At 37.4% G+C, this 14321-nt stretch overlaps 1 protein-coding gene, 3 non-coding genes and 1 pseudogene across 5 annotated transcripts; 4 read left to right on the forward strand and 1 right to left on the reverse strand.

Moving 5' to 3' along the window:
• The first annotated feature begins 481 nt into the window (after positions 1 to 481).
• On the forward strand, positions 482 to 579 carry LOC148765522 (small nucleolar RNA Z161/Z228). Its single transcript, XR_016029979.1, has one exon. It is a non-coding gene; the product is annotated as a small nucleolar RNA Z161/Z228 (small nucleolar RNA).
• A 103-nt stretch (positions 580 to 682) lies between these two features.
• Positions 683 to 759, forward strand: LOC148765523 (small nucleolar RNA Z105). Its single transcript, XR_016029967.1, has one exon. It is a non-coding gene; the product is annotated as a small nucleolar RNA Z105 (small nucleolar RNA).
• Positions 760 to 1887: 1128 nt separating this feature from the next.
• LOC148765524 (small nucleolar RNA Z279/snoR105/snoR108) lies at positions 1888 to 1990 on the reverse strand. The gene has a single exon (XR_016029971.1). It is a non-coding gene; the product is annotated as a small nucleolar RNA Z279/snoR105/snoR108 (small nucleolar RNA).
• Positions 1991 to 3405: 1415 nt separating this feature from the next.
• On the forward strand, positions 3406 to 4369 carry LOC105959584 (chaperone protein dnaJ 11, chloroplastic). The gene has a single exon (XM_012983727.2). The coding sequence runs from the start codon at positions 3647 to 3649 to the stop codon at positions 4106 to 4108; it is 462 nt and encodes a 153-aa protein (XP_012839181.2). The 5' UTR covers positions 3406 to 3646; the 3' UTR covers positions 4109 to 4369.
• A 1205-nt stretch (positions 4370 to 5574) lies between these two features.
• Positions 5575 to 7518, forward strand: LOC105958343 (chalcone--flavanone isomerase-like; annotated as a pseudogene). The gene is made up of 5 exons (XR_016029481.1): positions 5575 to 5758; positions 5888 to 5992; positions 6076 to 6234; positions 6321 to 6968; positions 7167 to 7518. The product of XR_016029481.1 is annotated as a chalcone--flavanone isomerase-like (transcript).
• The last annotated feature ends 6803 nt before the right edge of the window (positions 7519 to 14321 follow it).

A 14321-nucleotide genomic window follows, 5' to 3' on the forward strand; every position in this document is an offset into this window, starting at 1 on the left:
AGTGAGTTGTGCTGTCTTGGGGCTTTGTTGTAGGATCATTATTATTTGGGCTTCTAAGTCAACCAAGCCTGTATCAGCATAAATTATTTTGTTACTCGAAAATTGGCTAATGATTATTTTTCACAATCTAAATTATTTAGTCTAATATTATTGACAAGTTTATAATAATAAAAATATATTATATAAAATTTAGAATGGACCTAGTGAAAATTTAAATGGGCTTTATCTCCCATTATCGAACTCATATGAATTTGGATTTGGGCCCGAAAGGGTAAAAACATAAAAAGCCACGAAATGGAAACCCTAATTGCTCAACGGCCTCCTTTAAATCATTTTCTCTCTGCGTTCTTTGGTTTCCTGTGGGCGATGAGTTATCCGCGTTTGCATCTGTAAATATTTATTTTATTATATTCTTAGTTTCTCAAACAAATTAATATTTCTTTCTTTCACTAAATCTATATATATTAATTGCAATTAATTTGAACCAAGGGATGAATTTGGATTTATCATCTCACGACGGTCGTCTGAGGCTGGCTTTGTGTCCATCGTTGATGAATTTCATCCAATTATCTGATGGATTCATTTCATTTCACCTTCTTTTTTCTTTTTTCTATTTTATTTTTACTTTCCTCGCTCTGTAATTTTAAAGAAAACTGGGTTTTGATTTTGATTTTAATGGAGGTTAGCATGATGATGATGATCGTAATTAACATTGTCCGATTCAGTTATGAAGGATTAATTACCTCCTACTCATTCTGAATGCTTTTTCCCCATTTTTATTAATTACTTTTTTTTTATTTATTTGAAGTTTTTAGTAATAATATAATTTAATAAAATTTTATTCAGATTGGGCACAATGAGGATAATGCATTTCATGAGATCAGCTACTGATCGTTGATAATCTTTTCTTTTAATGCACAAGTCCTTTTCATTCTGAGTGCTTAACAATTCTGAAGGTTATTTCATTTTTTTTTAATCCCTTATATAGTTTTGAGTGGAAATATTGTTCTAAAATAAATCATTTAATTGCTGGATTACCAGACTTGTTTTATTTTTTTTTATAATGATTAATTTGTTTCATTGGTAATTTTGTTTGGACATGATACAATATATTTTCATGGATTAAAAATTTGCATGAAATTATTTAAATAAGAATTCACTTCCTCCAAATTAGTATGTTTTACCCGATTATTTGGTTTTATTATAGTAATTGAATCAAGACGAACATTGTAATTTGGATAATGTGCAAATTGTACAATTAATTTAAAAAGATAATTGGATTGGATCTAATGGCTGTAGTTTGTGGATTGTGGAAATTCCAGAAAAATGAAATTAAAATGTAACAGCTTAAATTGTAAATTGTCTCTAATAGGGGATTTCAGAAAATTGTATATGTTGTTGAAACAGAACGAAGACTCTCTGGATTGAAAAAGTATGAATTAGAATTTCATGGACCACGACGACAAGCAAAAGTTCATTGATCGATTTAACGACGTAGTTTTATTTTTCATTGAAATTTCTTGTAAAATTTATTCATATCAATATTGTGGTCCTATGGTTGATAAATTAAAAAAGATTATGATAAATTTATGCATTTTGTAAAATTTAATATTTAATTTTTAAATGAATATCTATCAGTTGATTTATTTTTAAGTGATTTAATATTTGTTAATTTCACCGTCTGCTATTTACACAGCTAAATAAAGCTGGATCATGATTTAATAGTTGATTTATTTTGAAATAATTTAATATTTGTTAATTTCACCGTCTGCTATACACAGCTAAACAAATCTGGATCATGAAAATTTATTTTTTAAATTTAAAAATAAAATAAAAAATAAAAACAAAAAAATAAAAACACCCATGTAATGGATGGGGAAGATAAAAGGGATCAGATTGGTTAAGAAGGGAGTGCCCCATTGTCGTAACAGGCTAGGCAGACACCCATCTCGCATATTTAATTGCGAGTATTTACCACTCATCATATCCCGTTAAAACTTGCCTGAAGGATCATGATTTTTATGGCAGATATACACCCATTTTTATACTAAACCTATCAGCCCCAATCTCTTTGCGCAACCGATGTGGGACATTTTGCCTTCATCAAATCACATTTTTTACTTCATTTTTCCTCTCCTTTTTCATCAACCAATCAACATCCTTCGTTTTAAATAACAAAATTTCATTATGAAAATTGTGATAAATGTTCATCTTATCAAACAAGTTCTAGTTATGCTCAAATGAGAAAGATATTTCAGAATGAACAATTAATTATGCCAAAAAATAAAATATATAGAGAGAAAGAGAGAACAAGTATAGGATGCACATGGAATGTTGCAGGGGAACCTTTCTTTTCTTTTTTTTTTTTATTTTATTTGGTATTCTTTTTATTTTTATTTTCTAATTTTAATGTCTCTTTCTAATAATCACTACGTTATATAAGTCAAAGCCTGCTTCTTAATCTAAATACAATGTATCCTTTCTATTAATAAATAGGCGACATTTTTTTATTTTTAAGTCAAACTTTGTATTATAAGAAAATATCAATCACTAATTAGTATTTTAATTATATTCGTATTAGGTGTTTCAAATTTTCAAGCCAGCTATAATTATAAAACTAATTTGGCCCTAACAATTAATAATTAGTAATACTGTAAAGTAATACATAGTTCAACATTAACAATTATTGTGACGTATACTGTAAAGTAATATTTTGCTCTGACAACTTCACGATTTAATGTTGAAGCGACTCCAAATTAAGATAATGGTAAATTTCAAGCGCCTTTATGTAAAATTTATATAAAAAAAATTCCCTAATATTTTTACAATTATATCCATCTTTTACAATTATAGATTTCTTTCATTAACACCCTTTGTAGGGAGTAGATGTAAAAAATTTACAAACTGCACGTACCTGGATGTAATTTTTAAAAAAAGAGGAATTTTTTCGTAAATAAACTTTGCTTAAGGAGGTGGTTGTAATTAAAAAAATATATAATAATGCTTTGAAATTAAGTCGTCTATTTTTTTATTTTTTTATTTTTTGAGTAAGAAATTAAGTCGTCTATCAATCATTGTAACTTGTAGGGCAATTATATGCCTCAATTATTTGATGTAACTTTTACATAAAACCAAATTTAGTTGGCAAATTAATTGAAAATTTTAAAGTACGAAACTTTTGAATTGTTAACTGTCAACTAACTTCTAAAAATAGGGATCGGAATCAGATTCCTCGCAACAGCAACTTCATAATTTATTTATTACTTTTCTTTTTTTAATTCCTCAAAACTTCTTTGCCCTAATTTATTTATTTTCTCCCCCTCCCACATTATTTTCTAAATTGTAAAAACATAAAAATATATAAATATTCAAATACTAGTCAGCAAATTGGAATTTATCCATATCCCAAGATGTACATTTGGATAAGACACATCACTCATCAAGTACATATTTAATTAATAGGGATTTATATTTCCAACTACATATTTTACAACTACATATTTTTACTAATAATTTTTTTTAATACATAAAAAAATAGAAATAAATCATATAAATAGTGCCGTTCAGCTTCATTTATCCATCCACTAAAAACCAGAAGTTGTACATTCCAACACAAACAATATTCAACTCACGTATTTGTACGATCATGGCCGCCACGTCATTTTCAATCTCGAATAATCAATCGATCGGCCGTAGATTCTCCGCCGTCCTTCACTCGCCGGGCCACCGCACTCTCCGCCGCAATCAGCTCCGCTTCTCCGCCAGTTACACCACGGCTGATAGAACGTGCCAAGCAGCCCGGCAAACGGCGTCGTTATACCAAGTCCTGGGGGTCCAAACAGGTGCCACGTGTCAAGAGATTAAATCAGCGTACCGGAAACTGGCCAGAGTTTTGCATCCTGATGTCGCATCCGACGGCCCGGAAGGCGACACGTCGGCCGCGGAAAAGTTTATCCAAGTGCACGCGGCGTACGCTACTCTTTCCGACCCGGAGAAACGGATGGTGTACGACAGCTCACTCTTCCATCAGCGGCGGAAGACGGCGGGTCCGTGTTATTCCGAGTTGAATCGGCGGGGGCAGACTTGGGAGACGGACCAGTGCTCGTAGGAAATGACCTTTTTAGACATTATTAATCTCGGGGAAAGTAATTGGTTTTGACAGATATATATTAACTTATATCTGTTATTGTAAACTTAATTCCGTAAATTATTGGTTAAAATTACTATTTGATAGTGGCACTTATGTAAATAATGTTGGGTGCGTACGCAAATTTGTAAAATTGAATGCCGGTGGAATTTTTTAAGATTTCGAATATTCGAATATTCGTATTATTAGTAAGTATTACTTTATGGAAATGAAGAATTGCAGTATTTATTTATTAATTTAGAAATAGTTCCACTAATTTAATTTATATTGCTTAACGATGGACTATACTACAGCATATCGGCCCAAATATCATACCAAAATTATTTTAATAGACTGATTCTTCTCCGTGTTGGCCAAGAAGCCCAGACTTTTATATTTTGGTCCAATTAATTAATATCTTTACATTTCTACTTATTATTCATAATAACAAATATTCAGCAGTTACTCTCAAGACCAAATTCCATATTTACATGTTATCGACTTGAATTTACTCAAAAGAAGAAAAAAAATCTTCTAAAAAAATTGTTGAGAGAAAAGAAAAAAAAAAAAAGTGAACAATATTAAAGCCACTAAAAAGTTGATTTTGAGTGCACCGCAAATGGAAGAACGACAAGATGTATGTATATACTATATAGCAATATTTATTATTGATTTTAATTTGGTGTGTAAGCAGCGGCACTTTAATTTTCATGTCACCACCACCAACTGATTCTTGAATTAAATTGTTGCCATTCCAACTTTTTTGTTTCTCTTAAATATAATAATATAATAAATAGATTGCATCCCTTATATATGTATATATACTGCATATATAAATTGGCTGGCGAATCTTATAACCAATTTGCAGTCCAAAGAAGCTGATAAATTGTAGATGAATCTGATGAGTGTGTGTGTGTGTGTAAATGCATATATATAATTTAGTAGTTGAAGCTTTATGGAGTCATGGATCCATGCAAATGCGTCGAGTACGTGGAATGTAATACAAGATTCCTCTTTACACCACAGCACCATGTGTCTTCATTTTTGCAAATTGCATGTATGTATATTAGTATATATATTATTATATAATAAGACCCATCCAATATTTTCCATCATCCTATATATATATATATATATATATATATATATATATATATATATATATATATTAAGTATATATATATGTTGATAACCCCCAATTCTCGCCCCCCTATTTTCTACGCTTTATTTTTGGCCCCTTTTAATCTGAAACGGCGCCGTTTCGTTTCAATCCACCAATCACCGTGCAGCTTTCTTTTCTTTTTCCTTTTCTTTCAGAAAATGCACGATCGACCTACTTCTTTTCCTTTTTCTTTTTTCTTTCCCCTTTTCCCTTCTCTCCCTTCTGCCGCCTCACCGCTCTTCTTCTCCACTCAGGGGCCTTCCTTTTTCTTCCTTGCCACACAGCCATGGCAGCGGGAATCGTTGCCCCCCCCACCCCACCCCACCTCCACGCGCGTTCGCCGCCCACCGCCTCTGCCGCCAGCGTCTCTTCCCACCGCACCTTTCCTCCACCTGCTCCGCCGCGCCTCCCTTCTCCCCGGAAATTCCAATGTTCCTTCCAGATCCGCCGTCAATCTCAAGAATTCCCAGGTAGCCATCCACCCCCGCAGCTACTTTCCTCCCTCTCTTCCCTCCGCCTTCCTCTTCAAGACCTCCCTGATCGCCGCCCTCCTCAGCTATTGTTTTATGATTGAATATTGCTTAAATTTTAATTTTAAGCAATATCAGTGTCTTTAATTTTACAAGTCCTGGTCGAATCATGCGTATTTCCTCCAGCGATCAACCCTCCCGGTTCTACCTAGACCTTCTTCCTCGGCGGCGCAGGTTAGTTCTCTCGTTTATCTGCTGAAGCAGTAGTGCAATTTCAAAATCAGCGCTGCTGATATGGTTATTGATAACATGCGCAGGGGTGAGAGGAATGGAGATCGAGGGGAGGTTCATCAAATTCACTGCAATTGGGGTTTACCTAGAAGATAACGCTGTACAGTCACTCGCCGTTAAGTGGAATGGCAAGACCGCCGACGAATAGACGGATTCCCTCGACTTCTTCGGAGACATCGTCACTGGTAAGGATTCAATTTTCAATTTTTTTTTTTTTTTTTTTTTGTTTTTTTTAAGAAAAAGTTATTAATCCCTAATTGTTAATTTTTAGATGCCTTTGAGAAATTCACAAACGTGACAACGATACTGCCATTAACTGGCAAACAATACTCCGAGAAGGTAGCAGAAAATTGCGTCGCCTACTGGAAAAAAGTAGAGAAATACACCGATGCAGAGTCTGCTGCAATCGAAAAGTTCCTCCAAGTATTTAGCGACGAAAACTTCCCTCCTGGAAGCTCTATCCTCTTCACTCAATCCCCGGAGGGCTCATTAACGGTGATCACACGTTTCTTGGGCAATTAAGATGATGAACAATGACTTGCTTTTTTCGCCTCTATTAATCGACTCCTCTATTAAACAACTCTTGGAAGCAGTGCTTGAGTCGATTATCGGTAGGCACGGTGTATCCCCTTCAGCAAAACAGAGTTTGGCTGCAAGAATATCGGATTTGCTGCTGAAGCCGAATGAACCCGAGAAAGTTGCTGCTGCTACTGCAAAACCTCAGGAAAACTAGGCCAGGCTCATCATGTTCTATTATTATATTAGTTCATTTCTCAGGACTAAAGAAAGTATATCCTCTGCAATTCATGGGCTTTAAAGATGAGAAGAGACTGATAAAAGCTGAAAGCCTGTGTATCAAATATGCTTCTACGAATGTTGAAGAAAAGGCTTAATTCTTAGCTACACAGCATCAGTTGTGGTCAGTTCTTGCATTTAATTTATTCTCCTTCTTTTTTACCTAATTACTTCAACAAGTTATGCATTCATTTAGTTTGATTTAATGATTTTGCATCTTTTATTGATTATTGAACAAAGTTCCAGCAAGTTGTATCCACCTAAATAAACTATCAAGAAATTAAGATTAGCTTCTCATTATTGTGTTTCCTCTTTGAAGTAGGTAATAACAATAGCAACAAGGAAGAAGTTTCAGAGGCTTCGGCTGCTGGAGCTGCTGTTTCTTCTACGATTCGGCATAACCCGCTTGGTTAGTTCTTCAAGATTTATGGAAAATTAATTTAATTTCTTTCCATCATTAATATGCTTATTTTTGGCTTTCTGTAACCTGTTTTGCATTGTATTTCTGTTTTAATTTGGAAGAATCTGAAAAAGAATACTAATTCTGAAATTAAAGAAATCTCTTTCTCCTTCACCGTTGCCTGCATTATTTTCTCTTTTATTTTTTATTCGTATGAATCAACCGGGCACCGCGCCTTGCGCGGTGCTCCATCACTAGTATATATATATATATATATCTCATGTATCACCGCTAACTAACTGGACATATATTTTTTGGGTTTTGGATGGGCCCACCAAAATCTATTCATCGCATCATAACCCCAATTGCTTCAAACCCAATTTAACTCCTTTTAATTAGGCAGTCAAAACAAATTTCTTTTCGCTCCATAAAATATAATTTCAGTTCCACTTCAACACCATAATTAGTAATTAAAAAGAATGGCAGAAAATCTGAATAATTAATACTCAACTCCATTTATTTTTTTCTGCTCTTATAATATGCAGAGCATCATCATCACAAATTAAAAAGCCTTAATATATATATATATATATATATTCTAGAAAGAGAGACAAAAACTGTATGTAATATGTATATATAGAGGGTTCTGTTTTTGCAGTTATAAATTGATCTGACATTAGGAATAAAAACACTTCCAGTTTGGTCCAATTAAATTATGTCCTCAACAACATTTCATTCTTCCCGCGCCGCCGTTTACATCACCCTCACTGTTCTTGCCATGTTTAAAGGTTCAAATCAATTGTTATAACTTTCCATTTTTTTATCTCATTTCTACTCTCTCATATAATTTCCTTTTCAGGTAGTGTAGGGACAATATTCACCCTGGTAAACAGATGCGATTACACGGTGTGGCCCGGAATTTTATCCAACGCCGGCGGCTCCGGTTTCTCCACCACAGGTTTCCAACTCCCTTGTCATATCCGATGTGGATTTGAAGAAATGGATTTGGGGGAAAAAGGGGAAACGAACTTTTCGAAATCAAATTAGGGCTGAAAAGAGGGAACCGATTGAATTGGGAATATTGTGTTGTTTTCGAAACGACACCGTTCAGCTATCCGGGGAAGTTGGGCCTAAGGTCAGCAAAGATATTGTTATAGATGGGCTGGGAGTTAACAACAATGGGCCGGAAGGAAATGGGCTGCAGATTGGGATTGGGCTGGTGTCAGCAATTTGCAAAGGGGCGCGTGTTGTTTCCCACGCGCGTGAGGGGACAGACAAAACAGAATTCTGATATTTGCAGAGACATAAGAGGACAGATGTCAACTTTTTATTAGTAGCTAGTACTAGAATATTTCTGATTATTTGCACCGTTAGTATTTGTATCAGAACTGGGAGTGAGGGATTATTATGAAAAAGTTTATTCTCTTTTCTATCTCTCTCTCTCTCTCTCTCTCTATTTCTCTCTCATCTCATCTTTCTTGTTCATTACTTTACTGTTCCATTGGTATTTCACCATTAATCAGACCTTATACCTAGCAGAATCTTACATTTGGTACCAAGAGCAAGGTTACTATATCCTGGACAACATGGCAGAAGCAACACGATCAAAGGAAGCATGGGAGGCATTTAAAAAACTGTTTGAACAAAAATTTCAAGAGGAGACAGAAAATAGGAAGAATGGGGAGGACAGAATGCAAGAACAGATAGCTACCATCACCAAATCCATAGCTGAAGGGCAGATTATGCTACAGGCACAGATGCAGAAAAATATGGAGAATTTGCAACTACAGATCTCCAAATATGCTGAGAGGCAAGAGCACTACAACAAAGAAAAATCAATTATGGGTAGTGGATCTTCATCATCTTCAGGTAATCATCAAAACCCTGTCACAGCCACACCTGAAAATTTTTATAAACCCCCAACAACTGAGATTAGGGCACAGAGAGCCACAGAAGGAGGTGGAAATCATGAGGTGTCTGTGGGCTTTAACCCCTGCCCTAAGATTGAGTTCCCTAGGTTTGATGGATCTAACCCTAGGAACTGGTTGTTAAGGTGTGAGGGTTATTTTCACTTAATACCTAACATACCTGATAAACACAAGGTTACTATGGCTTCACTGCACTTGGATGGAAAAGCAGCTGTGTGGTACAGTCATGTGTATCAGGGGAATAGGCAATTGGGATGGGCCCAGTTTGTTGAAATGGTGGCATCTAGGTTTGAAGACCTCCAAGAGGGTAAGGTATTGGAGGATTTTCACAGCTTGAAGGTTACTAGATCTGTAGAAGATTATATTGAAAAATTTGAAGAAATGAGATGCTACATGCAGACCCTCAATACCAGAACCTATAATGATACTTACTTCATAATGGGTTTTCTGAATGGACTTCCTGAGGAAGTAAAGAAGTTTTTCTCATGCCTGGAGATCAGAAATTTATCTCACCTCATGGAGTTGACAAGGAAGCAAGCAACCACTATAGAGACTCTGGCTAGAAGGGGGGTTTCCAATTACAAACCTCCAATGATACCCTCAGTTTTTCCCAGAAAGACTTGGCAGAACCCTGCACCACCACCAAATCCTGTTCCTAAGCCAATACAACACACTCCTTTAGCCTTGTTACCCCAAAGAAAAACACTGTCTGTTCCAGAAATGAGAGCCAGAAGGGAAAAAGGGTTATGTTATAATTGTGATGAGGTCTACAGCCCTGGTCATAGGTGCAAACACAGCCACATGTATATGCTAATGACTGAGGAAGAGGAAGAAGAGTACTATAAGGGCCTTGTGGATCAGATGAATGAAGAAGGGGGGGAAAACAATGAAGAGGGGCAAGTTTCTGTTAATGCTTTGAGGGGTGATGCTGGGGTCAACACCATCAAGGTGATGGGCTCTGTGAATGGTCAACACTTCAGTATTCTGGTAGATACTGGTGCCACTCACAGTTTTATTGCAGAAGGCCTAGCTAAGGAGTTTGGTTGTACCCTCACTAAGGACAGACTGTTGAAAGTTACTGCTGCCAATGGGGGTAAATTGTCAAGTGATCTAGTAGTTAGTGATTTTTGCTGGGAAATGAAGGGGGGATTCTTCACTTTCCCTTTGAGGTTGTTGAAGTTAGAAGGTTATCATGTCATATTGGGGTGTAATTGGTTATTGAGTTGCAGTCCTCTGGTCTTTGATTACAAAACCAGGTGCATTGAGGTTCAGGCTGGACTCAAAAGGGTTATGATAACTGATCTGACCCAAGCTGTGGATTGGAAGTTGGTTCCCACTGGGGCTGAATGTTGCATGCTTCAGGAAGGAGGGTTGATGGATCAAGCCAAGCAACCCTTAATTACTGAAATGCCACTGGATTCAGAGGTGGAGTTGCTCCTGGAGAAATACCAGGATGTTTTTGCTGAACCAGAGGGGTTGCCACCTGTGAGGGGAGTTGAGCATCACATTATATTGAAGAGAGATGCTATACCTAAACATTTACACCCCTACAGGTATTCTCATGCCTCTAAGACAGAGATTGAGAAAACTGTACAAGAACTCCTCACAAATGGCACCATTAGGCACAGCCAAAGTCCTTTTGGTTCCCCAGTACTGCTGGTGAAGAAGAAAGATTCTACTTGGAGAATGTGTGTTGATTACAGGTATTTGAACACCATGACTGTTAAGCATGATTATCCAATACCTGTGATTGAGGAGTTGTTAGATGAGCTACATGGAGCACAGTGGTTCACAAAGATGGATCTGAGGTCTGGCTATTTTCAGATAAGAATGAGGGAAGAAGATGTTTACAAGACAGCTTTCAAGACTCATAATGGTCATTTTGAGTTTTTGGTTATGCCATTTGGGTTGTGCAATGCACCAGCCACTTTTCAGTCACTGATGAATCAAGTTTTTCAAAAACAGCTTAGAAAGTTTATATTGGTGTTTTTTGATGACATTCTGGTTTATAGCAGGAGTTTGGAAGAGCATCTGGTTCATTTGGAAGTTGCTCTGGACCTTTTAAGGCAACACACCCTTTTTGCTAAAAGGAGCAAGTGCCAGTTTGGGCAAAGGTCTATAGAGTATTTGGGGCACATTATCAGTTGTGAGGGGGTAGCTACTGATCCTGAGAAGATCAGATGCATGGTGGAATGGCCTAAACCTTCCACACTTAAAGGGCTTAGAGGATTTTTGGGCCTTACTGGATATTACAGGAAATTCATCAGAAGTTATGGCATAATCAGTAAACCATTAACTGATATGCTAAGAAAGGGTGGATTCCAATGGACCTCTACATCTGAGGCTGCATTTGAACAGTTGAAGGGTGCAATGGTGACCTCACCTGTTCTAATGTTACCAGATTTTACCAAACCTTTTGTGGTGGAGACTGATGCCAGCTCAAAAGGTTTAGGAGCTGTGCTGATGCAGGAAGGAAAACCTATTGCTTTCCTCAGCAAAGCTCTCAATCCTAGACACCAGGCTCTTTCTATTTATGAAAGGGAGTTTATGGCAGTACTAATGGCCATACAGAAGTGGAAACACTATTTGCAAGGGCACCATTTTATCTTAAGAACAGACCAGCAGAGCATCAAATATATTATGGAGCAAAAAATCACCACTGCTTTGCAGCAGAGGTGGATCACTAAACTGTTGGGACTTGATTATGAAATTCAGTACAAGAAGGGGGCTGAAAATAAGGTGGCTGATGCTCTGTCAAGGCAGGAGCATGATGCACAGGTGACTGCTCTTACTACTGTTATACCTCAGTGGGTGACTGAAATAATCAGTAGTTATGAGGGGGATGTTGAATTAAACAAGATTTTGGCTGCAAAAGCTATTGACTCTGTTGTTTATCCAGAGTATTCAGTTGTTGGTGGAATACTGAGGAACAAGGGCAAAATTTGTGTGGGTAACAACAGAGATTTAAGGGATAAAATTCTGCACAACCTACACACCTCTGCCATTGGGGGCCACTCAGGCATGCTTGCCACCTATCAGAGAGTCAGAAATATTTTCCATTGGCCAGGACTCAAGAAGGATGTGATTCAGTTAGTTCAGGTTTGTGATGTTTGCAAATTGGCCAAGCATGAAACCAACCCCTACCCTGGTTTGCTGCAACCATTGGAAATTCCACAGGGGGCTTGGACACATATCTCTATGGATTTTATTGAGGGGTTGCCTAAATCTGAGGGCAAAAATGTTATTTTAGTAGTGGTGGACAGGTTCACTAAATATGCTCACTTCCTAGCCTTGTCTCACCCCTACTGTGCTTCTACTGTGGCCAAATTATTTTTGGATACCATTTTTAAATTGCATGGCCAGCCTATCAGTATAGTTACTGATAGAGATAGAGTTTTTACAAGCTCTTTTTGGACAGAGCTGTTCAAGTTATTGGGGTCTAGATTGGATCTGACTTCATCCTATCACCCTCAAAGTGATGGTCAGACAGAGCGGGTGAACCAATGTTTGGAAACATACCTCAGGTGTTTCACTAGCCAACACCCTCATAGGTGGATCAAGTGGTTAGCCCTAGCTGAATTTTGGTACAACACCAGCTACCACTCTAGCCTAAAGATGTCTCCTTTTATGGCATTATATGGGTACAATCCACCACACCTTTCTTTGAGCCCTTACCTCGATTGCTCAAATCAAGCTGTGGCAGATCTGGTTCAACAAAGGAACCAAGTGGTGAGGATGGTCAAAGCAAATCTACTGGAAGCACAGAACAGGATGAAGGTGTATGCAGACAGAAAGAGAATTGAACGAAGTTTTGAAGTTGGGGAGGAAGTATACCTAAAACTACAGCCATTCAGACAAACCACTGTGGCACTTCGCAAGAATCACAAGCTGTCAAACAAGTACTATGGTCCCTATACTATTTTAGAGAAAATTGGGCAAGTTGCTTATCGCCTACAACTACCAGAAGGGGCAAAAATTCACAATGTGTTCCATGTTTCCCTACTCAAGAAAAAGCTTAGCTCGAAGGTCTTACCTAGCCCGGTCTTACCTTTTACTGACAAGGAAGGTGCTTTCGTGGTTACTCCGGTGAAAGCACTCGATTTCCGCACCATTGAACGTGCTTCCACTCCTGTTCAGCAGGTACTGGTTCAATGGGACTCTTCTTTCCCTGAAGATGCTACGTGGGAGGACCTCACAACAATTCTCAGCAAATTTCCGACTTTCGATCCTTGGGGACAAGGATCATCTTCAGCCGGGGGAAATGTCATATCCGATGTGGATTTGAAGAAATGGATTTGGGGGAAAAAGGGGAAACGAACTTTTCGAAATCAAATTAGGGCTGAAAAGAGGGAACCGATTGAATTGGGAATATTGTGTTGTTTTCGAAACGACACCGTTCAGCTATCCGGGGAAGTTGGGCCTAAGGTCAGCAAAGATATTGTTATAGATGGGCTGGGAGTTAACAACAATGGGCCGGAAGGAAATGGGCTGCAGATTGGGATTGGGCTGGTGTCAGCAATTTGCAAAGGGGCGCGTGTTGTTTCCCACGCGCGTGAGGGGACAGACAAAACAGAATTCTGATATTTGCAGAGACATAAGAGGACAGATGTCAACTTTTTATTAGTAGCTAGTACTAGAATATTTCTGATTATTTGCACCGTTAGTATTTGTATCAGAACTGGGAGTGAGGGATTATTATGAAAAAGTTTATTCTCTTTTCTATCTCTCTCTCTCTCTCTCTCTCTATTTCTCTCTCATCTCATCTTTCTTGTTCATTACTTTACTGTTCCATTGGTATTTCACCATTAATCAGACCTTATACCTAGCAGAATCTTACATTAATGTAAGATTCTGCTAGGTATAAGGTCTGATTAATGGTGAAATACCAATGGAACAGTAAAGTAATGAACAAGAAAGATGAGATGAGAGAGAAATAGAGAGAGAGAGAGAGAGAGAGATAGAAAAGAGAATAAACTTTTTCATAATAATCCCTCACTCCCAGTTCTGATACAAATACTAACGGTGCAAATAATCAGAAATATTCTAGTACTAGCTACTAATAAAAAGTTGACATCTGTCCTCTTATGTCTCTGCAAATATCAGAATTCTGTTTTGTCTGTCCCCTCACGCGCGTGGGAAACAACACGCG

This window comes from Erythranthe guttata, chromosome 14 (assembly GCF_056151865.1).
Source record: "Erythranthe guttata isolate IM_541 chromosome 14, IM_541, whole genome shotgun sequence".
In the NCBI taxonomy this organism is placed as follows: Eukaryota; Viridiplantae; Streptophyta; class Magnoliopsida; order Lamiales; family Phrymaceae; genus Erythranthe; species Erythranthe guttata.